The sequence below is a fragment of the Cervus elaphus genome, chromosome 4 (assembly GCF_910594005.1).
Source record: "Cervus elaphus chromosome 4, mCerEla1.1, whole genome shotgun sequence".
In the NCBI taxonomy this organism is placed as follows: domain Eukaryota; kingdom Metazoa; phylum Chordata; class Mammalia; order Artiodactyla; family Cervidae; genus Cervus; species Cervus elaphus.
The window spans coordinates 36,754,174-36,780,554 of NC_057818.1; the positions used below are offsets into that span (position 1 = coordinate 36,754,174).

The 26,381-nt window shown below is 40.2% G+C and overlaps 2 protein-coding genes across 4 annotated transcripts in view; both read left to right on the top strand.

Annotated features, from left to right (window-relative positions):
* Positions 1 to 7,247, top strand: part of CDH1 (cadherin 1) — a 71,408-nt gene extending 64,161 nt beyond the window's left edge. For both annotated transcript variants that reach the window (XM_043898915.1, XM_043898917.1), the window contains 5 exons: positions 1,325 to 1,549; positions 1,874 to 2,104; positions 2,821 to 2,951; positions 3,644 to 3,787; positions 5,350 to 7,247. In XM_043898915.1, coding sequence (XP_043754850.1) covers positions 1,325 to 1,549; positions 1,874 to 2,104; positions 2,821 to 2,951; positions 3,644 to 3,787; positions 5,350 to 5,559 — 941 coding nt within the window. In that variant the 3' untranslated portion in view covers positions 5,560 to 7,247. The remainder of the gene's footprint in view (positions 1 to 1,324; positions 1,550 to 1,873; positions 2,105 to 2,820; positions 2,952 to 3,643; positions 3,788 to 5,349) is intronic.
* A 2,202-nt stretch (positions 7,248 to 9,449) lies between these two features.
* TANGO6 (transport and golgi organization 6 homolog) overlaps positions 9,450 to 26,381 on the top strand; it is a 174,280-nt gene continuing 157,348 nt past the window's right edge. The window contains exons 1-3 of one of the 2 annotated variants that reach the window (XM_043898918.1): positions 9,450 to 9,558; positions 22,368 to 23,011; positions 25,160 to 25,276. In XM_043898918.1, the coding sequence (XP_043754853.1) occupies positions 9,462 to 9,558; positions 22,368 to 23,011; positions 25,160 to 25,276 (858 nt within the window). In that variant the 5' untranslated portion in view covers positions 9,450 to 9,461. The remainder of the gene's footprint in view (positions 9,559 to 22,367; positions 23,012 to 25,159; positions 25,277 to 26,381) is intronic. The other variant, XM_043898919.1, reaches the window with a different exon arrangement.

Below are 26,381 nucleotides of genomic sequence, written 5' to 3' on the forward strand. Positions count from 1 at the left end.
CTTAGTGAAATAAACAAGTCACAAAATGACAAATACTGTGTGATTCCACTTAGATGAGAGATTAATGTGGTCAGATTCATAGAAACAAAGTAGAATGGTGGTTCCCAGGAACTGGAAGGGGAAATTAGAAATTGTTTAGTGGGTACAGAATTCAGTTTTGTGAGATAAAGTTATGGAGAGCTGTTTCACAACATGTGATTATACCAACACTATTGAACTGTACATTTTAAAAATGGTTAAAATGGTAAATTTCTTTAATTCACAATTTTTTTAAGAGGTTAAAAAAAAAATCACTACAGCCACCCAGGTATAGATATTTATGGATTTGAGATATATTCATTCCTCTGGGCTTTTTTCTCCTATAATTCCTTGAGGACCTTCCTTTTGTATTACCAAATGCTATGTCAGGATGTGAAAGAAATACAAACAGAAATATGTACAAATCTCCAAATTTTATTTGAAAATTGATTTGCAGTGATTTTAAAAGGCTCAACTCTGTGATAATGACCCTAAAGCCTTAGAAGTTCAGAAGAAGTGAATGAGTAGGGGGCGATGAGGATTTTTTTTTTCTTTAATTTATTTGGCTGCATCAGGTCTTAGTTTCTGCATGTAGGCACTTCAATCTTCCTTGTGGCATGCTGGTTTCTAATTGTGGCATGCAGGATCTAGTTCCCTGACCAGGGATTGAACCTGTGAACCCTGCATCGGGAGCGCAGATTCTTTGCCACTGGACCACCTGGGGAAGTCCTGTGATGAGGAATTTTTAGAGTGATTTAAAATACATATTTTTTAAGTTTCATTGAAGTATAATTGACATATAATGTATTAATTTCTTCTGTACAGAGAGTGACTTAGTTATACACATATATATTCTTTTTCATATTCTTTTCCATTATGATTTGCCATAGGATATTGAATACAGCTCCCTGTGCTATACTGTAGGACTTTGTTATTTACCCATCCTCTATGTAATAGTTTGCCTCTGCTAATCCCAAGCTCATCTCATTCCTTCCCTTCCCTACACACCTCCCACCCTGGCATAGAGAGGATAAATTTAATGGATGAATTATGTATGAAGACCGGGAGTCCTTGGTGTGAGGAATAACTTGAGTAACTATTACCAAAGTGAGGAATAAGGAAGTCAGAGGCCTGCCCATCCAGGAGTTGAGGATGGCCGGGGACCGGCAGGGTGGGTGGCTCTGGAGGGCAGCTTGGGGTTTGGTGCTGTAGCCCTGAAGAGCCAGGACAAGATTTGGATTTGGTCTGATGGGAGGCAGTAGGGATTCGTTGGTGATCCTGATCTCTGTCATTTCCTCTGTACTAGGTTCTCCGCCGGCCACTGGGACAGGCACCCTGCTCCTGTTCCTCGATGATGTGAATGACAATGGCCCCGTACCAGAACCCCGGGTCATGGACTTCTGCCAGAGGAATCCCGAGCCTCACATCATCAACATCATTGATCCCGATCTCCCCCCGAACACCTCCCCCTTCACAGCAGAACTGACACACGGGGCGAGTGTCAACTGGACCATTGAGTACAATGACCAAGGTGGGCACCGGAGTCTTTCTTATTTTGGAAACTTTTCTCTGACTCTCTGCTTCCCTTCTCCCCCGCCCTTCTGAATTTCCCTTCTCAGTATCCACTTGTCACCCCTTTTAAGGCGTGTTTCCTGGTCCCTTCTACATTTGTGACATTGAACCAAAGGTCCTTTTGTGTTTCTCCCACCTGAGTCTGTGACATGCTGCCCATTAAGCTGTAGCTCAAATAGTTGTCATCTTCACTCGGTTTTGGAATGTCTCTAGTTCCTTAATCATTTTAGTCTGGAATGAACTTTTTCTCTCTCAGTCCCCTCATTTTTGTTGCTTCCTCCAGAACGTGAATCTCTGATTTTGAAGCCAAAGAAAACCTTAGAGGTGGGTGACCACAAAATCAATCTCAAGCTCATAGACAACCAGAACAAAGACCAGGTGACCACACTTGACGTGCACGTGTGTGACTGTGATGGGATCGTCAGCAACTGCAGGAAGGCCACAGTTTATGCCGAAGCAGGATTGCAAGTTCCCGCCATCCTGGGAATCCTCGGAGGCATCCTTGCTTTTCTGAGTAAGTACTGTTGGCGAGTGCTCCAGCCTTTTACTTCTACAATGTTAACTGTATATAGCCCAAGAGCAGGTGAAAACTTTGAAAATTAATTAACATATTTTAAAGCTTATCTTAAGATAAAGAGTATGCCAAGTAATTTTTTTTGCTGTCATTTATTTTTAATTTTTAAATTTTTTGAATTTTTTTTTTTATTGTGTGCTATGTGATTTTATAGTCTGTGCCCCACCCGAATAACTGAATAAGAATAATATGTATGTATCGATCACCTTGAGGCTGACACAGCCCTGGTCACAAACCATCAATGGCTCTAACTCACTCAGAAACAAAGCCATAGTCCCTCCAGAGGTCTGCACGAGGTCCCTCTGCTGACCACCCACCCCCTAACTTCTTTCTCCCCCCATGACCCTGCTACAACCACGCTGACCTGGCCTTTCCTTAATCACACCAATTTGCTCCTGCTGCAAGGCCTTTACCTGGACTGTTTCTGCTCCTGGAGTACTTTGCCCCAGATTTCGAGAAATGACCAATGGGTTTAAGGTCCAGTTAAAGACCACACTTGAGGTCACATGTAATTGTCTACTGTGTTGTGCTGCATATATTAGCCTCAGGGCTGTGAAGACATGTAAGTTGCCTAACAGCCGTCTATCTGGTCTGTGCCGGCTGCTGCTTACAGCCTTGCAGATTTGTGGCTCTCATCTCTCTCTTCCCTACTCCAGTCCTTATTCTGCTGCTTCTGCTACTTGTTCGGAGGAGAAGGGTGGTCAAAGAGCCCTTACTGCCCCCAGAAGATGACACCCGGGACAATGTGTATTACTATGATGAAGAAGGAGGTGGAGAAGAAGACCAGGTGGGTGTTGAAAACCATGGGACAAAGCTTAATGGCAATCTCTTTATTTGGAGGAAGCAATGATTAGGAGAAGGCAGACAAGTAAAATAGTTCTGTGTCACTTTGTGTATTTTTTTTTAAAAGACCTTACCCAAGAAAATAGATGTGGTCATTAACCATCATCATTAATAAACATTGTTAACATTTATGTTCTTGCACTCAGATAAGTTCCATGTAATTCCTGCCTTCTTTGTCCCGGCAAAGTACACATAAAGCCTTTGCTTCTGTCACATGTTTTAATGTCCCGTTGGTCAAAGCAAGTCAAAGGATAAAGCCCCACAGAATTGAATTTCTGTTCTTTTCACAGAGGATATGGTGGGAAAGGAGTGAATATTTGTTGAATAATAATCTAATAATCATACCCTTTGAAAAGTTCTTAAAACAATCTCCATCTCTTCCCACAAGTGTTCCTCACAAGGCTTTTATGCTATATTTCCTTCCAGTACTGTTTTGGAGACTCATAGGTTGAGAACTACCATTTCAGGAAAAAAAAAAAACTGCCATTTCAGATTACATTAGTACATGGTTGTAGACATCATATAGCTGATAGTTAGGCCTCATCCAGTACTGTAATATGTAAACCATATATGACCCTGTGTTTATGACTGTTTCTATTTTACTCTTTACCCTGTTTTTTACCTTTTTCTCTGAAGGACTTTGACTTGAGCCAATTACATAGGGGCCTGGATGCTCGGCCTGAAGTGACTCGCAATGACGTGGCACCAACCCTCATGAGTGTGCCCCAGTACCGACCCCGCCCCGCCAATCCTGATGAAATTGGAAACTTTATTGATGAAGTAAGTAAGCACAGTCAAAAGTCAAGGCACAGCAAGCTCATCTGTAAGCTTGGAGAGGAGCAATTGCGTCAAAAGTGAAAAGTCTTTAGGTTCTTTCCTTCACCATGTTTTCATCTTGCATGATCCGTGAGCTACCTCCCTTCTTCCCACCTTTTTTTTTTTTTAATTTGTGCCTCATCTAAATTTCAGAACTAATAGCACTTTGAATTAGTCTTTGGGAATTTGCAAAGCCCATGCTGAAAAACTGAGAATTGTTTGAAAGGATTTAATAGAATTAGGAAGGAAAAAGAGATTCAAAGTAGATTCAGTTTGGTTTCACTAATGGGTCTCTTTCCCTGCATTGCACTGGGATGTAATATTAAATTTCTGTATATGTCAGAAATGCATTCAGCTATAAATACCAGAAGCTTAAATAAATATGATACTGTGTGCAAATAGAAGACTGAGGTAAAGCAGTCTAGTATGGAGCACCAGCCTTTTCTATCTTTCTGCTGCATGATCTAAGCATGTAGATCCTTGTTCTCATGCTTCTTGCCTCATGACCACAAGATGGCTGCCACGCTTCCAGGCCTTGGGTCTGTTTTCCATTCAAGACATAGGAAGGGCAGAGCAGAGGACCAAAATCTTTCTAGCAAACTGTTAGGCAAGAAAGAAATTCATCCTACAGGTTATTGGTCAGGACCTTTAAGTTAATTAGCTTCAGGTAGGATGAGGAAGAAATGGTGGGATTAAGCAAAGAACCAGGGAAAATAATAAATAATAAAAAAATAATAAAATAATAAAAAGAACCAGTGGGATCTGTTTCCTTAAACTATGTTACCTGATTACTTGCTCTGTCACTGGAATGATTTTCAGGACTGGTCTGACGGTCCACTGGCCTTAAATGAGGGGAAGTTGTCATCACCAGGGACTCTAAAAGCACCGCTATGTTGGACATGACCAAGCCAGATCCATTCTAGCAATGGGTCTTAGAAAAACTGAAAACAGGAAGGGCCAGTTTAAACCATCCCTTTAGATACATCTGGATCAGGTCTTTTCCTCCATTTATGTTTATTTGTGCTTGTAGCTGTTTGTTAATTACAAAAATAAAATGTTTGCTATTTTAAAAATATAAATTATAAATTATGAAAATGTATATAAAGAAAAGAATGCAAATCCTATGAACAGAGAATCTCATGGACAGAGGAGCCCAGTGGGTCGCAAAGAGTCGGACATGACTGAAGCGACTTAGCACGCACACAAGACTGTCCTGGTGTGACTGTTTTTAGTCTCTGTCCATTTGGATTGGCTGGTGCTCATCTCCTCTGCTTACATATAATTTGCCACTTGAAACATTCTGCTACATACTTTCTCCTTTCATTAGAAATACATAATGACCATCTTCTGTTCCCGTCGGTATTAAGTTTACTTTGTTGGCCTTCATTGCCCTGGCGTTCTGCAGGATGGCTGCACTGTTGTGTGTTGTGTACATTTTGCTTTATTCATCAAGAGAAGGTATTTTGCTTAAGATGACAGGTGTGCAATTCCTCTCAATAAAAGATCCTATTGTCTTCCTTCTTTAGAACCTGAAGGCAGCTGATACTGACCCCACTGCCCCACCCTATGACTCTCTGCTGGTGTTTGATTATGAAGGAAGTGGTTCTGAAGCTGCTAGTCTGAGCTCCCTGAACTCCTCAGAGTCAGACCAGGACCAGGACTATGACTACCTGAACGAATGGGGCAATCGCTTCAAGAAGCTGGCGGACATGTATGGAGGTGGCGAGGATGACTAAGGGACTCAAGACTGACGGGAAGAGAGATGGGTCCCTACACTCGTGTGATGGAAAATGCGGGAATCATACTCCTGGTTGTTTGCCAGCTCCCTTCACTTGGGATACATTTCTGGAGAAGAGACTGATCAGTGATAGCATAGTCCTGATTTCCACTTTATAGATCTAATCTGTGTACTAGAATGATTTATACTTATTCCTTGAATCTTTTTCCTTTCATCGCTCTTGACATGGTGATGATGTCCAAAAGACCCCTAAATTTTAATACTTCAAAAGAATGGTTTCAGCCTCAGAAGATTCTGCTAGGAACTTGCAGATTTCCTTAAGGGCTTTGTCTCATTTTTAAAAGGAAGGGGAGGGGTCAATTTCCCTATTATGTGTATATATATATATATATATATAAATTGTGTGTTTTTGTTCCTCCCATCACTGCACTGATGTCCTGTGTTCTGAGATCCACTCTTACTCCTTCTGAATTCTATTACATTTCTCCGGTGCAGACATTATTGGGCCCTTTTAGGGAAAGAGGATTATGTCTTAGGCTGGCCATGTACTGAGTGGGTATTGTGTACTCTTAAGACCTTAACGGCTTAACGGTTTTTCATTTTTATCTTCTGAGTACGTAACTTGTAATGGGCATCTATTCAGTTAACTTGTTCTGAGTAAGGATGTTGGTCATGTGAATATCATTACAAGGTACTTTGGTTCTAAATAGGGAGGCTGGGCCAGAAAAGGCAGTGAGTTTCAGGTGCCACTGAACCTTTTTTTTTTTTTTTTTGACCGCCCTGCAGGACATGGAGAATCTTAGTTCCCTAACTAGGGATCAGACCTGCATCCCTTAACAGGGGAATTGAGGATTCTTAACCACTGGACCACCAGGGAAGTCCCACTACTAGACTTCTAATGTTTATTTCTCTCTAAAACAAAAGAGTGATATATTCCAGGACTTGGAATTGTGCCTAAAGTCTGTAGCCAAAGACAGAAGCTGGCAAGAGGGCACAGCAGAGGGCAAAAGTGAAAAATGGGCTTGGAGATGGCAGGGGCGATTGTCATTGAGCCAACTGAGGCTGAGGACAGTTGAGGTGGCTCTACCTCCACCCCCTGGAAATTCTGAACTAGAGGAATCTCAACATGTGTTTCTTGCCAGGATCCTTGCACCCAAAGCACAGAATCCCCAAGCCTGCTTTTGTTGATATTTATAGAAAATGCTAGCTGGTCTGGACACATTTGCCCCAAATTCCAGCTATGAAACTTGAGAATATTTTTCAAATCCAATTTGTTTTTCCTTTGCAGAGGAAGAAAACACTCGCTGAAAGGGTGTTAGCAAAGGAAGGTGAGGGTAGGGAGTACATTAATTTGGATCTTCCTTTAGTTGAAATGCATCTTTTAAGAAACTTTTGACAACCATAGACAAGGATTTTATCTAAATTACTTCCCTACCTATCAACTGTTTTTAGAAGAAAAGGAACATCTCTCAACCACTTCTTAGAACTGTCTTGATTTTTCAGCAATTTAAACTCTAATGTAGTTCTACGCAGAGAATGTCACTATAGTTTTGAGTGTATATGTGTGTGGGTGCAGATAATTTTGTATTTTCTTTGGGAGTGGAAAAGGAAAGCAATTCAAGCTGCAAAAATTATTCTTAAATATTTGTTTTTTTATAAATTTTATTAAAGAATTTTGTTACACCATTGTCAAACTTCTTTTATTTTGATCGCACAATTCCAGGTTAGACAAATGGTAGGTAAGCTCATTCGAAACATGGAGAGAGAAGCTTCATATTAAAATGTCTGCTTCTGAACTTTGTGTCATTCTGTTGGGACTGAATAGGGGGAAGGGGAAACTGTTTCTAAGGCCAATTTAGTGGAAGGATATCCATCCGTGTGGCATGTGATGTGGCATGTGGTGAAACCAATAAAATCTCTTTGTCAGGGGCAAGCTATTGTGGGTTGCATGCAGGGGTAGAAAGAAGCAAGGCTGGGGCTTCCCTGGTGCTCCAGTGGCTAACACTCTGTGCTGCCAATGCAGGAGGCTTGAGTTTGACCCCCGGTCAGGAAACTAGATCCCACATGCTGCAACTAAAGATCCCACCTGCCACAAATAAGACCTGGTGCAGCCAAATAAATAAATATTTTTTGAAAAATGTGGTTTCCAATTTAAAGATGTTTTAGTAGGTTTTATTTAAGGAAGGGATGAGGAAGATCAGGTGCAATTCATTAAGCATCCCCTCTGTGGCAGACGTTGCTAAATACTTGAGAACGGTATCACTTAGACTCCCCAAGTAGCCCCGTGAAGTGATCCTGTTACCTCAGAGAGTAGGTGATGGCTGATGGCATAGGGCTGGAGTCCAGAGAAATGGGAGTGACTAGGAAGGGGCCTGGCTCACTGAGGAGAGAGTTAAATGAACCATTTCTTCCCCCAGTGGCATGGTCTTGCATATGGAGCACATCCCATTTCCCAAGGCTTTCAGCAGCTAAGTACTAAAGAGGAGTCATCAACCCAAGGGATCTCAGAGAGAAGCAGGACACCTCTTGGGAGCAGTCTCACAGAGTGGGTGTTGGAGCCGGTTGTAACAATGGTAGGCGAGGTTACTGATTTTTAACTAAAGGAGAGGCAGGCATGCTAGTCTTGCCCTCAGAAACATTGTCCTGGATTTGTAGCATGCCTTTCAGACAACACGAATTTTGAATGTCCCACCAAGATTCCTGTAAGTGAAAAGCTGTTACTGATGATATATCTCCAACCCATTCTGTTTTACATATTAACACAATTTTGATGTGGCACAATTTTAACAAACACTGAATTTTCCAGGAATGTCTGTGAATAGAGCAAAGATAGAACTTTTATTGGGAGCTGTACTTAGTCCATTTAAGAAATCATATCATCAAGAACAATATTTGCAGCTATTTGCAATTGGTGTGTGTTTAGTAGTTATTTTTAAATATCACTAGTGAAGAAATTCAACACTTGAATATTATTTTACATACCAAACTTCATTATAAGAAGGTGCAGCATCTGATTACTTCACTACTTCAGTGTTTTCGGTGACGAAATGTTTTCATACTGAATAAAATTCATATTATTTTATAAATACTTCTCATCCTTTATACAGAAGTAAATCACGTTTTGTTTCTCAAATCGTGCACGTTGACAGCTTGTGTTCGCTATTTTTACTTCCCCTACATGAAATTAAAAGGTGCTTACTCCTTGGAAGGAAAGTTATGACCAACCTAGATAACATATTAAAAAGCAGAGACATTACTTTGCCAACAAAGGTCCGTCTGGTCAAGGCTATGGTTTTTCCAGTGGTCACTTATGGATGTGAGAGTTGGACTGTGAAGAAAGCTGAGCGCCGAAAAATTGATGCTTTTGAACTGTGGTGTTGGAGAAGACTCTTGAGAGTCCCTTGGACTGCAAGGAGATCCAACCAGTCCACCCTGGGGGAGATCAGTCCTGGGTGTTCATTGGAAGGACTGATGCTGAAGCGGAAACTCCAATACTTTGGCCACCTCATGCGAAGAGTTGACTCATTGGAAAAGACCCTGATGCTGGGAGGGATTGGGGGCAGGAGGAGAAGGGGGCGACAGAGGATGAGATGGCTGGATGGCATCACCGACTCGATGGGCATGAGTTTGAGTAAACTCTGGGAGTTGGTGGTGGACAGGGAGGCCTGGCGTGCTGCGATTCATGGGGTCGCAGAGAGTCGGACACGACTGAGCGACTGAACTGAACTGAACTGAACCCCGGGGAAATACAGGTGGCGAGAGAATGACATTTTTTCCCAAAGGGGGCGTTCCCAGACAAGCCGATCCCGCCCCTAGTGCGTCCGCCACACGCCACCCGGCAGCGGCGCCGGTCCGCTGAGGCGCATGCGCAGGTCGCCAGTAGCGCTTTGCTCTTCAGTCATGGCGGCGATCAGTCAGGTCGCTTGCAGCAGGGTTCTGGAAAAGTGTGGTCTGGAGCAGATTTTGGAGGCGTTGAAGCTGCTGCTGAGCCCGGGAGGTGAGAGGACGAAATTCGGCGCCGGGCTGCACCTGGGGCCTTTGGGCAGGGTCTGTCCAGCGTCATTTTTACCCTTGAGGAAACCGAGGTTCAAGGAGGGATGGGAACCGTTGAATATTGAGACTAGCCTAAGTATCTCGAGCGGTTCCCTTGGGCCAGGCACTGTGTTAAGCACCGTGGGTACGTGTTTTCATCCGTCCTCACTGCAGCTCTGCGAGGACTGCAACCACAGCCTCAGAGAATCTCCCAGAGCTGCCTCAGAGTCTCCCAGAGCTTCCTCAGAGAGGTGCCAGCTTCTTGAGAGCCAGGGTCTGATGTGGACACTGGACATTGGTACAGAGTGCCAAGGAGTCCAGAGAAAGGAAGCAGTGACGTTTGAACTGCGTTTTGGGGAGAGGATTTAGAGATTTACAGTATGTGGTAGGGATTTACAGTCACTCTTAATCTTTCCCAGTTTAGAACCAGAAGGGACCTTGGGAGTGGTGTAGCCTGGCACTCTCCTTTTACTCCTGAGGACACCTCCGACTCATCAAAGAGAATAAATAGCCTGACCAAGATCAGATGGTCAGATTAGAGGTGGAACACGAACTTAGAACCAAAGTCTACCGAACCCTCTTGTCAGACCAAGGCAGATTATTCAGTATGGAGCTTCTGCTGTTCTGTGGAGCTTTGGGGAAGATACACAAGCAATAGGGTCCTACTTTAAATTAGAGAGTATAATTTGGAGGAAGGGGTTTGTAGGGTGAGGAAGGTAAGGTACATGAAGGTTATGTTCCCAGTCTCAGATTTTGAGATTCCCCCACCTCCACCCCAAACTGAGAAAAGTCAGGGAACAGTAAGTATATCATACTAGGGGCAAGTGAAAGCTAGTAGGGGGAATTCCCTGCCAGTCCAGTGGTTAGGACTCCCTGGTTTCACTGTGGAGGGCCTGAGTCAATCCTTGGTGGGGGCACTAAGATCCCACAAGCCGAGAAGTATGAGCAAAAAGGAGAAAAAAAAAAGTAATTGAGTGCCTGCTAAGTGTCAGCCCCTATAGTGTGCTATTTAAGTATGGATCTTTTTATCCTCACAACAATTCCATGATATAGATATTACTTGTATTCCATTTTACAGATGAAGGAACCAAGGCTCAGGTACATTGGAAATTGCCCAATGCCAGTCTCCTAAGTGGTAGAGTTAGGATTTGAATTTCAGATGCCTTCAACTGTAGTATCGAACTATATATACTACTTTGCCACAGTGAAGAATTAAACAGCAAAATACATTTTTGACTTATTAGTGGAGAGGTTGCTTGTCTAGCAACTTCAGCGATCTAGAACATTACAGAGAACAGGGATTAAATAAGTTAAATAGTCTGGAAGTAGTCATCTGTTGCAAAGCACATACACTTCGTTTTTGGAAGACCCTCTCTAACTCTCAGTATGTGGTGGAGTTACTACATGTACTTCTTTAGCTTAAGAGAAATCAAGCATTGTTATCTGAAAAAGAATAATTTGGTAAAATAGGTAAAACCTGTTTATTTTCACAAATAGGTTATATTGTGTGAATCTTTCTGCTGTTTTCTTTTATCATATCAACTGCTGAAGGAATTACAAAAATACCTGTGCATAATAAGTATTCATATGTTCCCGATGGACAGAGGGTGTTGAGACAATATGAAAGTATTTGCTAAAAGTACCTCCAGCTAGTTCAACTTCTTTTTCTTTCAATTGACTACTTTTGAGGTAATATTTACTGAGAGTCAACTGTATGTAGTATTCTGTCCTCAGTAATTTTGGAGATAGAAATATTATTTAACAACTTGTGCTATCAAGTATCTTGTTGGGGGAGATGGTACTCCAAATACAGTGTGCTCAGTCGCTCAGTTGTATCCAATTCTTTGCATTCCTTTAGATTGTAGCCTGCCAGGCTCCTCTGTCGGTGGTATTTCCAAGGCAAGAATACTGGAGTGGGTTGCCATTTCCTCCTCTAGGAGATCTTCCCGACCCAGGGATCTAACCAGGGTCTCCTGTGTCTCCTGCAGTGCAGGAGACAATTTTTTACTGCTGAGCCCATGAGGAAGCCCCACTCCACATATAGACCAAAGATATTCAACATAGCAGATAATATTAATACTAGTGGTGAATGGAGGGTACAGGTAGCAGTTGGTTAGTTAGTGAAGGAGTTATCTGAGGATGGGGCTGTGGAAGGATATAAGAGGAAGGAGAATTCAGTCTAGATGAAAATTGAACAGACAGAAAGGAAGGAAGATACTGAGTCTTTCCCTTTTGAGCTATTAAAAGGTCTACAGCATTATTTTCTCTTCACCTGCCTTCCATTTCTGTTCTCAGTTGTGGGGCAAGTAAGAGTAATAGCTCCACTTCCCTTATTAGGAGGTGTGTTAAGCAGAATTGGAAAGGGCTTTGTCAGTTTCAGTGAAGTTTTGCTTGAGGTCATCTCAGCAGTTGTTCAGTCACTAAGCTGTGTCTGACTCTGTGATGCCGTGAACTGCAGCATGCCAGGCTTCTCTGTCCTTCACTACCTCCTGGAATTTGCTCACACTCATGTCCATTGAGTTGGTAACGCCATCCAACTATCTCATCCTTTGTTCCCCACTTTTCACCATTGGTCTTTCCCAGCATTTCAGCAGTAGTTTTCCTAAAAAAATAACTTGCCAGACTAAATATATGTTCATTGAACTCAGTCATTAAAATTGAATTATGTGGTGCTTGGGGGGCTGTAAATTTTGGTGATTTGTATATAATGAAGCTGTATCATATATATATACACATATATATATATGTATATATATTTGGCTGCACCAGGTCTTAGTTGTGTCTTGCAGAATCTTTGATCTTTCTTGTGGCATGTGGGATCTAGTTCCCTGACCAGGGGTCAAACCTGGGCCCCCTGCATTGGGAGTGCAGCATCTTAGCCGCTGGACCACCAGCAAAGTCCCTTATTTTACAATTTGAATTTACTAGAAAGTACCACACAAATTATGAAGTCTGCTTTTAAATGTCACAAAGCATAGACTTTTAAATTGGTGGTGGGAAGAATAAATAACTTTGTTTATGAGGGCAGCATTTCCCAAAGCATGATTGGGATGGTTGTAGGCAGTATGTCAAGAAACATTTTGAGGCTGAAAAGCTTCAAATAGTGATCAAGAGCTTGGGTTCTGGAACTGGGTTGCCAGAGTTGAATATGCTCTCTGGCAAATGCCTTAACCTTAGTCTTCTTATCTGCAAATAAGGATATTAATATAATACTCTATACCTCACAGAGGAGAAGGCAATGGCAACCCACTCCAGTATTCTTGCCTGGAGAATCCCACAGACAGCAGAGCCTGGCAAGCTACAGTCCATGGGGTCGCAAAGAGTCTGACACGACTAGCGACTAATACACACATACATATCTCACAGAGTTGGTGCAAGGATTGAATTAAATACATAAAGCCCTTAGGATAGTATATTAACTATTACTAATTTAAGTTTAAAAAGATTTAACTTGAAGAAATAAATGAATAAAGCAAATAGCAATACAGCTGGTGCTCAAAATAAATGGCCAAAAAGTTATGGAAGCACTATATGACTCTAGTTTGAATAACACTGTTTTAAGGCTGCAGATCTCAAACTTTTTGGTTCAGTACTCCTACACTCTTAAAAAGTGGAGGACTTAAAAGAGCTTTTATGTGGGTTATGTGTATCAATATTTACTGTATTACAAATTAAGACTTTAAGAGAACCCTTTTAAATTTCTTTAAATACAACAGTAACAAACCTTACATGTTCACATAAAAAAATATATTTTACTGAAATAACAGTTGGAAGAGTAACACTGTTTTACTTTTGAATGGCATTGTTTTATTACACTTTTTTTTTTTGGCAAATCTTAAGTGTCTGACTTATTAGAAGAGAGCTGGGTTTTCATATTTGCTTCTGTGTTCAATCTATCATGACAGGTTTTTTTTATTGAAACAGATGGATATCTAGACTCATACATCTATATATGTAAGTGAAAAGGGAGGAAATTTCCATCATCTTTTCAGATAACTGTGTATTCCTCTGTAAAACTCAACAAGGAGTAATTTCTTAAAAGTTGATTTTAATGTAGAATATGAACTCATGTTAATGAATTTTCATGCTTGGTACACTCAAGAAAGAAAGAGAACATAAAAGGCACTGTCTTAGTATTAATATGAAAATAGTTTTGACCTTTCTAACTTCCTGAGAGAATCTTGGGAAGGCCCTCAAAACCTGAAACCTTGTACCACACTTTTGAGAACTGCTGCTCTCAGAGAAAACCATATTTATTTTCAAGTAACTTTTGTTCTTATCACCAGAAGAGGGCAGAGGAGACCACTTTATAAGGGGCTCTTAAGAAAAAGGGGCTAGTAGCTTTTGTTAATCACTTTCTTTGTGTGCCCTGTTTAAGTTCCAAGATCTTATAAAGTCACAGTAAGTTACTTAGAGATTGTTTATTGATCTTAGTCATTAGTGGCAACAAGCTGTGAAAGCACTCATTTCCTGTTTGGGTGTATATCACTCAAAGGCAACAGATATTCATGCCAGTGGGTCAGAACACTTGCCCTGAACAATCTTAGAGAAATACTGAAAAATCTTACTCTTCTGATTCTCACTATTTTAGTGATTCTCACTAAATTGAATAACATTTTAAAATGTTACTGTTCCTTTTTCTTTTCATAGAAGTAGCTAATATTCCTTATAGTAAAGCTTTAAAAAAAAAAGAGAAGCTTAAAGAAGAAAATTAAAATAACCTTAACCCCACAATCCAGAGATTACATTTTGGAGATATATGTATATGTATAATTTGTTTATAAAAGTGATATTATATACTACATACTGTTTTCTAACCTTAAAATATATTTTTAGTACAGAAACAATACATATTTACTGTGAAAAAAATTTTAATGTAGCAAATAAGAAAAATCACCCAAAGCCCTACCATCCAGAGATCATCACTGTTAACACTTTGAAGTATAGCTTTTGAGATCTTTTTCTGTGTATGTGCTGAGACACACACACACATAAGTTTTCATACAGTTAGGTTCATCCTGTTCTTTTATCGATCAGTTTTCAGAAAAATACATTAGTGTCTTAGTCTCCAAAGGTAGCCAACGGAGTGATATTTTTTGGTTTTGTTTTATTATGTAGTCGTGTTTTTGTATATGTATGTTTCAATTTATTGTAGTGATTATTCTTGATACTCTTAATTGTTCCATCTGTGGCCTGTGGGAGTCATTCAAATGAACTCTTGGACTCTTTGATGTGACCTAGTAGTCTTTGATTGCTTTTTTGCTTTAAGACATAAGGTATTCAGATTCATCTTATACATTTCTTGCTCTATGCTTGAAAGCAATTCTTTTTAAGAATAAGTGATATTTAGGGACCACAAGATGGACACTAGTAATATTTATTGCCACTGAGATGTCATTGCTTCCAGACTTTTTCATTGATTAGAGCCAGGAAATATTTGGATTTTCAGAAAACAAAAGCAAATTGAAAGTTCTTACTGATAGTCCTAATTAAAATGAAATGTTAGAGAGTTTAAATTTTTCCTAACATTTCATTAAGAAAAATTTTAAGCTTATAGAACAGTTGAAGGAATTTTACCATGAAAACTCATCTACCATGACCTAGACTATTTAACATGTGTTTGTCCACCTAGCCATTCTTCTTTACTATATTTTACATTTTTATCTTTGGATTTCTTTTCTCTTACCTGTAGATATTGATTCCTAATAAAATTAATACAGTTATTTACTTATATATATATGCATGCAAATATATAGTCACATATTCATATATACTCACACATGCATATAATATTTTAAAATAACAAGTCCAACATTACTATCATCAACAATCCTACTGTTTCTAAGGGATTTTTTGTTTGTTTTTGTCCTCAGGATGTACAAAGCTCTGTATTTCAAGTCATTTGAAATAATTATGTGTGGTTATGCTGCTAATTTGGCTTAGAGAAAGAGCTGGAACATTTTTTCTGTAAAACGCAAGCAGTAAATATTTTGGGCTTTGTGATCCATACGGTCTCTATTACAGCTATTCACATCTGCCATCATAGCTCGAAAGCAGCCATGTGTAATATGTAAATAAATGAGCATGACTATGTTCTAGTAAAACTTTATTTGTGGAAATAGGTAAAGGGCCAGATTTGACCTGTAGCTTGTATTTTGGCAATCTTGGACATAAAGTATAGAATTTTTAGGTTCATTTTTTTTTAATCTTTTATCTTTAGGAATATTTTGAATTTTCTTTTTGATTTGTTTTTTTAAAACTATGAAAAACGTGTGTGTGCTCAGTCGTGTCTAGCTCTTTGTGACCCCATGGACTGTAGCCCACCAGGTTTCTCTGTCCATGGAATTTTACAGGCGAGAGTACTGGAGTGGGTTACTATTTCCTTCTCCAGGGGATCTTCCCGACCTAGGGATTGAACCTATGTCTCTTGCATCTCCTGCATTGGCAGGCGGATTCTTTACTAGTAGCACCACCTTTGAAGCCCATGAGAAACATACAGTGCTTTAAGAGGAAAACTCTAAAACTGGATACATTTATCCTTGTCTGTTCCCACTGATTTTTTTCCGTTTCTCTATAGACAGTTCATTGTAGTGAATTTTTAATTTGTTCTTCCACTACTTTTAAAATATAAAAATAATCTGTGTACCTTCCCATTCTAACACAAAAGTTAGCATACTATATACATTCTTCTATACCTTTTAAAATTCAATATGTGTTAGAGATAGCTGCATAGTGGTACATGGAAATCTTCCTCTTTCCCTTTTACAGCTGCATAGTATTCCATTATGTGAATATGCCACTGTTTATTCATCAGTTTTCTATGAATGGATATTTGGGGGTTTTTTTTCTTTTTTTTTTTTTTAGAAATGTTTAAACTCTTAAAATTAAAAAAATAATTTAAACCACTACAATATTGTAAAGTAAATTTGAGTTGTTTTAAACCTTTTGTTAATGTAAAAAAATACTTTTACCAGACTCAGTGGGTTTGGGGTCCTTAGTGAACACACCAAGTACTTTCTTAAAGTAGAAGCATTTATTACATGTGACAAGTAAGGAATCAGGGAGATAGTGTTACCAAGTTCAAGCTATTACTGTTCACTGCTCTACCATGACAGGACAGTAAATTGGGGGACAGGTGTCTGGGCAAGAAATAACAACTTTATTTGGAAAGCCAGCAGACTGAGAAGATGGTCGTACAAGAAAACCATCTTAACCTAGTTAGAATTCACGCTTCTTTTATACTAAAAGGGGATAGGGTGTGGCTTTTTGCAGACTGGGCGTAGTTGTCGATTTAGCCATAATGTTCCTATAGACCTCCAACCGAGAAAAATGTTCAATGGAGAAAAATGTTATTTTCTTTTCTGCACCTTTTTATCTCTGTATAAGTGGGAAAGCGTTATACCTTTAAAGGTCAAACTAGGAGGTAGAGAAAAGGCTATGGTGTATATTTCAGACACGAGGGCACTAAGATTAGAGCTAAAGGAATAGACCCAATATGGAGTCAGGTTTGTTGTGTGTTAAATAGGCCTGAAAGCACTATCTCCCCTAACCATTGGACCAGGGTAGTTTTAAGCCTGGGAGGCATGCCTATTCATAAAAGGGCAGGCATGATCATCCATAAGCATTATAAAGAGGCAGCGGCTACTCTAGGTTGCCCCAAACTGAAAGCAAACAGGTGCTTGAGTGTTTGCTCCTACTACAGTGTCTTGTTGAATGTTTTGTAACCTTTTGGAGACACTGGTGTAATTTAAGCGTTAGCTTCTGCAAGACAAAGCGCACTTTGATTCAGCCCCATCCCTTTCCTGCTGCTGCCTGTCTAACAATACGGCCATGAGCAAGCTTTGTGTGTATGCCACTTAGCGTTTTTGCCTGTGCATCTATCTATAGGATAGATTCTTAAAAGAGGGATTGTTGGGCCAATGGTTAAATGCCTATATAATTTTGTTAGATATTGCCAAATTTCTCTTCTTCGGGAATGTACCATTTTAGTCTCTTACCAGCCATGTATGAAAGTGTGTGTTTCCCTGAAACACACCATGTGTTATAAAAACATTTGGATTTTAGCCACTTGATAGATGGGAAGTGATATTTCGGTATAGTTTTAATTTACTTTTCTCTTAGGAGCAAGGTTGATCATATGTTCATGTTTAAGAGCAATTTGCATTTCTTTTTCTGTAAACTGTTCATATCTTTTCCCCATGTAGTATTTCATGCTCTGTTCACTTTAGAATATTTTTAGTGAACATGTCATTGAATAATGTTCATCATAGTATAATGGTTTCAAATAATTCATCCATCATTCATTCATTCAATAAATAACTACTTATTTTGAACAGCTACTGTGTCAGACAGACCTTGTTCCAGGCAAGGAGAACATAGCAGTGAACAAAACAGAGCAATATCCTTGTCCTCAAGGAGTTTTTGTTCTCGTTGGTGGAGAGATGATAATAAGCAAAACAAATGTTGCATATAAAATATAGTATGTTAGATGCAGGTAGACTATAATTTACTCAAGGTGTATTTCTAATTTTACACTATTATAAATAATGTATTGTTGAACACCCTTTTAGTTATCATCAGTTGCATCTTTCTTAGAAGATGTATTAACTTTAGTTTTGAAGTCTATTGTTTGATTTCATTTATGTTTTCAGCATTTTATTATAGTTTTATAACCATAATCCACCTTTTTGCATTACATTTTTAATAGTCATCCTAGAATTACAATATACATCATAATTTTTCACAATCTGCTTAGAATTTATCTTGTACCACTTCACAGGACACATGAAAACCTTGTGTAAGGGTTCTTTTATAGCTTTCCACCACTTTTGGGTTTTATGTTATAGTTTTCATGTTTATTGTGTCTTTATAAGATATAAACCCCATAATACAGTTTTATAGATTTTACTTTAGACAGTTATATATATTTAAACAAAGAGGAAACAAATGAATCTTTTATATTTACCCACATATTTACTATTTCTGATGCTTTTTCCTTCCTTCCTGAAGATCCAAGTTTCCATCTGGTACTGTTTTCCTTCAGCTTGAAGAAGTTCCTTTAGCATTTGTTTGTATTCCAGATCTGCTGGCAGTTATCTTAGTTTTCATTGATCTGAAAATGTCTTCCTTTTCCTTTCATTTTTGAAGGTTACTTTTTATTGGATATAGAATTGAAACTTGATAGGTGGGTTTTTTCCCCCTCCTGTCATCACATCAGGGGGTGGTGGTTGTTTTTTGTTTTTTATTCTGTTACCACTTTAATGTTTTTCCATTATCTTTTAACAGTCATTGCTTGTGATGATAAGTTCATTCATAGCATTGGTCTCCTATGCTGACTTTTTTTCTGACTACTTTCAAGATCTTCTCTTTGTCTCTTTGTCTAATTTTTAATTTTTACTTATTTATTTTTAATTGGAGGATGATTGCTGTACAGTATTGTGTTGGTTTCTGCCCTATATCAGTGTGATCTTTATCTGATTTTAATGATTGACTATCATATGCCTAGATGTGATTTTCTTTCTACTTATCCTGATTGGGCATCACTGAGCTTACTGAATCTGTAAATGTTATGCTTTTTCACTAAATTTTGGAAAATTTTGATCATTATTTCTTCACATCTTTTTGTGCTCCATTTTCTTTCCTCTCCTTTTATTCTAGTTACTCTCTATTTTATTACAAATACATCATTTGATAGTGTTCACAGATATTAAGACTCTTTTTCTATAAAATCTTTTTTGTCTTGTTGTTCAGACTGGTAATTTCTAGGGGTATATCTTCAAGTTCACTTTTTTGGGGTGGTCATCTCAAAGCTGTTAAATCCATCCATTGATGTTTTAAAAATTTCAGATATTTTGTTTTTAAATTGTAGTATTTCCATTTGGGTTTTTAAGAAATGCTTGCTACTTTTTTGCTGAGAGTCTGCATTTTGTTCATTCATAATGAGTACTTTCCATCATATGTTTGAACACAGTTATAAGAGTTGCTTGAAAATCTTTGTCTGCTCAGTCTGACACCTGAGTCATCCTGGATCAGTCTCTATTTGAATGTCTTTCTCTTGAGGTGGATCACTTTCATGTTTCTTCATCAGGTCTAGGACTTTTGGATTGTATAACTGACATCATGAAGGATATGCTGTTGAAACTCTAGATTCTATTATAGTCCGCCAGAGAGGATTGATCTTTTTTGGTTTGGTTTGGTTTTTAATTAGGCTTTTTTTTTTTTTTTTTGCGATGCCATGGGACATGTGGGATCGTAGTTCCCTGACTCGGGATCAAACCTGGGCACATGGCAGTGAAAGTGCTGCGTCCGAACCACTGGATCACCAGGGAGTTCCCTAAAGTAGGCAGTTCATTTGACTGATTCATACTCTAAGCTCTGTCTCTTCTGCGATGGACAACAGCTCTTTTCAATTCTTTCCATTTTAGCTGAGGTATTTAAAGTTCTTCCCATAGATGCTTAGTTCAAAGATTAGCCACAGATTTAAGCACAGTTTTTATTAGATGGTTGGATGGCATCACCGACTCGATGGACATGAGTTTGAGCAAGCTCCGGGAGTTGGTGACAGACAGGGAAACCTGGCATGCTGCAGTCCATGGGGTTGCAAAGAGTCGGACACGACTGAGCGACTGAACTGAAGTGACTATGCAGAACTGGGAGCTCTTCCTCTGTGGTTCTATACTTTCTGAGATTTCTTAATTTCCACCTGCTGTAGTTGCCCTGAATTCTGTGCTTTGACTCTCAAGTCAGTAAGATGAATTTCTTCTAGTGTTTTTGGTATGCAAAGACCTAACCCCAGACTGAAGAGCAGGAAACTTATTCAGTGCTGTTTTTTTTCCTTTCGGGTGCCTTCTCTAGTTTTTGTTCACTTTCATCACCTTCAGGCACCTTCAGATATTTGCTTTTTACTCTTTGTTCAGAGTTGATAGTTATCTGTGAGAGGCTTGGTCTTATAGGAGTTCTAAGGAGATCTTTGTTATCACTCTTCATTCATTCTTTTACTCAGTCAACTAACAGATAACTTGTTTGGGGCTTAGTTTATGTAAACTCTGCAAAGCATTGACCAAATGAGAGAGATGTGGTACCCACCCTCATTAAGTTTAAGTTCTAATAGAGAAGAAAGAAAATACCAATAAATAATTACTGACTATGATAAGTACTATAGAGGAAAGAAATTGGGTGTTATCACAGAGTTGATAGTGTGGGGGATGGCTTTTAGAGTGGTCAAGGAAGGCCACCTCTGAGGAGATAATATTTGGATTGAGATTCCGGATACCTGTGTCTCAGCATTTCCGCTTTTAGGTATGCACATGTCAGGAATGTGTGTGTGCTTCCACCAAGAGACATCTATTTTATTTTTTATTTATTTTTAATTTTTGACCATACCTTGTGACATGTGGGAATCTTAGGTTGTTCCCCGACCAGGGATTGAACCTGTGCTCCAATATTGGAAGGCAGAGTCTTAACCACTACACTGCCAGGGAATTCTGAAGAGAAATCTATTTTAAATATTAAGAGGATCTGATGTGTGAAAAGTAAATTTTTGGGAGCGTGAAAGTAGGGAAGCCAGTCAGGAAGGTGCTGCTGTACTTCACGTTAAAGATGTTCATGGCTTTGACAAAGGTTGTAGTCGTGAGATGGAGAAAAGTGAATAAACTTGAGAGTGATTTAGTAAGCAGAACAGGAAAGACTTGGTGATGGGTTGTAGAAAAGAAAAAGGTGGAGATGTAACCAGTTAGTAACCAGGTTAGATTGTACTTGGGAGTGTAAGGTGCTTGGGAGAATCAGTAATTTGTTGAATTTGAAAAGCCTAAGAAATATCTAAGTGGAGATTTCATTCAGCAGTTGGAAATATGTCTCTGAAACTTAGAGGGTAGTCATGGGCCAGGCATGTAATAAAACTGTCGAGGAAGATAATCCAGAGTTCAGGACAAGCCCTGGAGCACTTTGATATCTGGTAGAGGAAAAGAACCAGTAGAGGAGACATTTCGAGATGGCCGTTGAGCTAGGAGGGAAAAACCAGGACAGGGTGCTTGCTGCCCTAGAACCTAAGAGAGGAGCGTTTCAAGGAGGGAGTCAGCAAGGATGTCAGCTGCTGAGAGTGTGCATGAGCTCCTTCACCAGCAGAGGGCAGTAAAGACCATATTGGGAGAGTTCAGGAAAAATTGAGACTAGATATTAGGGACCGTATGTGATTGAATTAACATCTTTGCATCCTGTGTCCATATTCTGTGATCTGCTTCACTGGTTGTAATTTTATGACGGAAGGGACTTTGTTTTCTTCAATGCCTTATCCCTGGGATCTAGAACAGTTTGAATGAGCCTTCTGTGGTAAATGTTTGCCTTTTCAGATTTCTGTTCTGGCTATAGTTTCAGCCCAGTAAGTTGATTAAGATCTGGCCTCTTGGTTCTGGGGCAGCAAGAACCCTGTCCCCTCAGAACGTGTGGGGAATGGAAACAAACTCCATGAAGTATTAGGTTGGCCAAAAAGTTCGTTCAGGTCTTTCCATAGAATGCTATCAGAAACCCAAATGAATTTTTTGTCTAACCCAATATAATGTGTTATGAACATAATTCTAACTACATGCAAAGTGCTGTGGTAAGATAGGAAATGTGGTCTTGAATTCTGTCTTGGTTGGGGAGGCACAGTTGGGGGCCTCTTTCTAGAAGTAACGACATCTGAGTCAGGTTTCAGAAGATGAACTGGAGTGGGCAAGGCATTCCTCATGGAGGCAAGCAGAATTTGTTTTCCATGTATGTAATTTGATTTTTCTTCAGAAGGATCAGGCTCAAATTCACTGCAGATCACGAAACATGACGTCCTGTTGGCTACTTTAAAATCTAACCTGTCTGCTTTGGAGGACAAGTTTCTGAAAGATCCTCACTGGAAGATATTGAAACTCCTACGGGATGAAATTGCTAATAAGGCAGAATGGCCGCAAGACTCTGTGGACGTCACCTGGCAGTTTACCTCCCAGACCTTACTGCTGCTGCTGTGCTTGAAGGAAACCATGCTCCGCCTGGCAGCTGATTTCAGTCCAGGTAAACCCAACCCGAAGACTCCAGAAGCTGCTCCTGCCCTCAGCCCGGACACGCTTAGCGTCTCCCAGCAAAAGACTGTCCAGTCAGTTTTGCAGTTTGTGGTGACCCTGGGTGTCTGCCCCTATCTCGTGCCTGGTGTTGGAGTCCCTCTGAGGTGCAGGACTGAGTTTGGGGCCGTCGTTCAGGACGTGGTGTGCCTCGGTGCTGCTCCCAGCGCCGCCCGGAGGCTGCACGCGAGCTGCGGCGCCCTCCTCAGCGTTGCTCAGCACGCGTCTCTGGGGAGCCTGGTTTTCTGCCGCCATTTTGGGGATATTGCAGCAGGTCTGTGCCAGCTGGGGTTCTGCCCAAGCAAGAGATCACCGCTGAGTCCTGAGGAAGAGGTAAGCCTCCATGGGGAGAGAGAGTGGGAGAATCTCTGTGTGTACTTGTGTGTGGTTGCTATAAGACATCATCTCAGTTCTTTGGAAGAGTGCTGATGGAAAGACCTAGAATTTTTGTTAAATGCCTAAGCATCTCTGGTGGATAGATGAATCTTTTTAGGGGGTTGGACCTTTCATTTATTAAGTATGAGTCCTTTCACTCCTGGAGAGTCCATTTCACCTGTTCCCTTCTTTCCATTTTTTGAAACAGTGGTTGCAAGCTTTTTCTTTGAATCTCTGTTTCTGTCCTCCTTTGTAAAATGTGTTTATTAATGCCTGCCTTGAGGAAAAAAACAATACCTACCTTGGAAGGTGGCTGTGAGGAATAAGGATAATGTGTGTAAGTTACCTGGCCCAATACCCAGCAGTGCTCACCAAAAAGTTATTACTACTAATATTAATATTAAACTGTTTACGCCTCCTTCATTAAGTTCTTGGGAAGAGTAAGTGAGATGAAGTATGCAAGCACTGGGTACCCTGCACAATCCAGTCAGTGTTGGTTGTTACTATTAGGTGTTAAGCGTACAGGCAAATGTTTTGTTGACAGTCAGTAAGGATTTGAGAACCTAAATGATAAAGTGATGTGAAGGATAAAAAAGCATTAGACGTGGCCATTTTCTCAAACGGCTCACACAGTCGCTGGGGAGACAAGACTCACAAGTGTAACATAACAGGGACCACTGCTTCCCCGTGAGAGCACTGCAGCCTTAGCACAGGAACCTAAACAGAGGACGCTGTGAAGGTGTGAATGTAACCAGGGTCTGCATCCAGATTTTATCATGTCCACTCACCTCATCTTTGTGTCAGCCTTTCTCTGTCACCCTCCAGCTTGTTCCTTTTCTCTTTGTTCTCCCTGTGCTAACAAAAGAAAATAAAACAGAAGACATTTAAAGGCCACGGTCCCCTGAGTAGTCACATGAAATCATGGTCTCCTCCAGTGCCCGTATGTTTTGCGGAGGAGAGCTCTGTGCTCTTTACAACAGGGTGTGCGTCTTGACAGCTCCATCAGTGCCTGCTGCCTGCACTTCCTTGAGATGAGGGGTCTGGAGCAGGTCTTATGACTATTGTTTGAGCTAAGCGGTACCCAGAGGACTCAGGCAGAAGAGAGAAAAGAAAAGGGAACCACAGAAAGGACCAAGTAATGGGGTGGAAGGAGAGAGGGAAACATGGTGGGTAGACGGTATGAAGCTGGACAGGTTCTGCAACAGCTCCTGCTCTGATCAGCATCTGCAGCACAATTTACTAAATCACAACGAGCAGGATTCTGAGTCTTGACTGTGAAGCTCCCAAAGGGGGTCAGTCTCTTGTGGCTTGGAGCAGGGACCCAATTAAACAGCACCCTCTTTGCTGCCCAAATTCTGAGTGAATGAAAAGACCGTTAACAGAGTAAGAGATGACAAGTCAGAATGTCACCTTTATTACTCATCAAGGCAGAGCTGGAAGGTCTATAGAGACTGACCCATGGGTCTCCTAACAGTGCATTCCACAATGAGATGCACTTCTCACCCAGTTTTAAAGGATGGTAGAAAACTGCAGTTCCTTCTGCCCCAATGCAGAGGACATGCCCCTGAAAAATCTATGGCACAGAAGAGCAGAACAGACTGTGCTCACGCCCAGGAGACCGAAGAGGGGCAAGCTCCTCTGTGTGTGCCAGAACTCAGCAATCGGATGAGTGGATGCAATCTCCTGCCCAGAAGTGGGTGAGGGAATGGAGAGGGGGCCGGGGTGTTTCCTTATTATAGCTTCCTCTGAATGGAAGGAAACTAAGAGGCAAAAGAATTAAAATGAATAACCAACAAGGACCTACTATATAGCACATGGAACTCTTCTCAATGTTATATGGCAACTTGGATGGGAGGGGAGTTTGAGAGCGAATGGATGCGTGTATATAAATGGCTGAGTCCCTTTGCTATCCACCTCACATGATCATTGCGTAGTTAATCGACTATACCCCAATATAAAATAAAAAGTTAAAAAAAAAAAAAAAGAGGCAAAAGAAGTCAGCCTTCTGCTCTCCTCACAAGCATCTTTGTTCACTGTTGCAGAGCATTACCTTCTATTGCTTGCCTGTTTTGTATCTCACAGAAGCCAAGGACATGTTTCTTTTAGGTGTTAACTGAAGAAGAGAGAGCCCTATCGAGGAAGGCCCTAAGAGACATCTTGGATCAAGTGTATCAGCCATTAGCAGTCCGAGAATTACTTATCCTCCAGGGAGGACCGCCCCAGGTATGCACGCCTGGGGCCTCTTGTGGGTGAAGCTTTAATGATAGAGTGTAGCGTACTGTCTTCTTCCCTGGTAGCTCAGCAGTAAAGAATTTGCCTGCAATGCAGGAGACCCAGGTTTGATCCCTGGGTGGGGAATATCCCCTGGAGAAGGAAATGGCAGTTCACTCCAGTATTCATGCCTGGGAAATCCCATGGACAGAGGAGCCTGGCTGGCTACAGTCCATGGGGTTGCAAAGAGTTGGACATAACTGAGTGACCAAACAACTGTCTTCTCCTGGAAATTAGTCTAGTAGAATCCTGTTTCGTCTTTTAGATTGTTAAATGGTATTTGCCAAACTAAGTTATACCAACCTCTGGAATAATTTTAAGGGATTTTTCTTTTAATGAAAAATGGACACTTTTGTGATAATTTTTTAGGGCTTGTGACAAAAATATATTTTATTCATTCTCAAACTGAGTATTTTTTTTTTTTAACTAAAATTTGGCTGTTTGACAGTATTCTTCTGGCAGAAGTGTTTGGACATCTTATTCTTTGAATGGAGTATTTGAAGTCAACGACTTAAAACTAGAGTTATTAATTCTTAGATTTTTTTTTTGAAAAACATAATAGTATATATTCTGCTCAGCATAATATAGTTTCTTTTTTCCTTAAAAGTAATTATTTATCCAAAATGATTCAATTTGGTGATGTAGCTGGAATTATCTATTTTCTTTTAGTACCTAAATTTTATTATGAGTTTAGGTTAGTAAACTATGAAGGTCCAAAGGATGGGACTTCCCTGGTGGTCCATGAGTTAAGACTCTGTGCTCTGAATGTAGAGGGTCTGGGTTTGATCCCTGGGCAGGGAACTAGATCTCATGTGCTGCAACTAAGGCCTGGTTCAGCCAAATAAATAAATTTGTATTTTTTTTTTAAAAAGCATGAAGGGGGAAAAAAAAAAGCATGAAGGGTCAAAACAGTTAACTGTAGGACCAGCTGAAGCTGACTACAAAGACATCTCCTTGGTGAAGTCATTTTCATCTCACCCCTAGAATATTACTAGAGCCTCATATTGGGACCCTCTTGCTCATGCTCTGCTTCTCTGAGTGAGTCCACAGTTTGCCA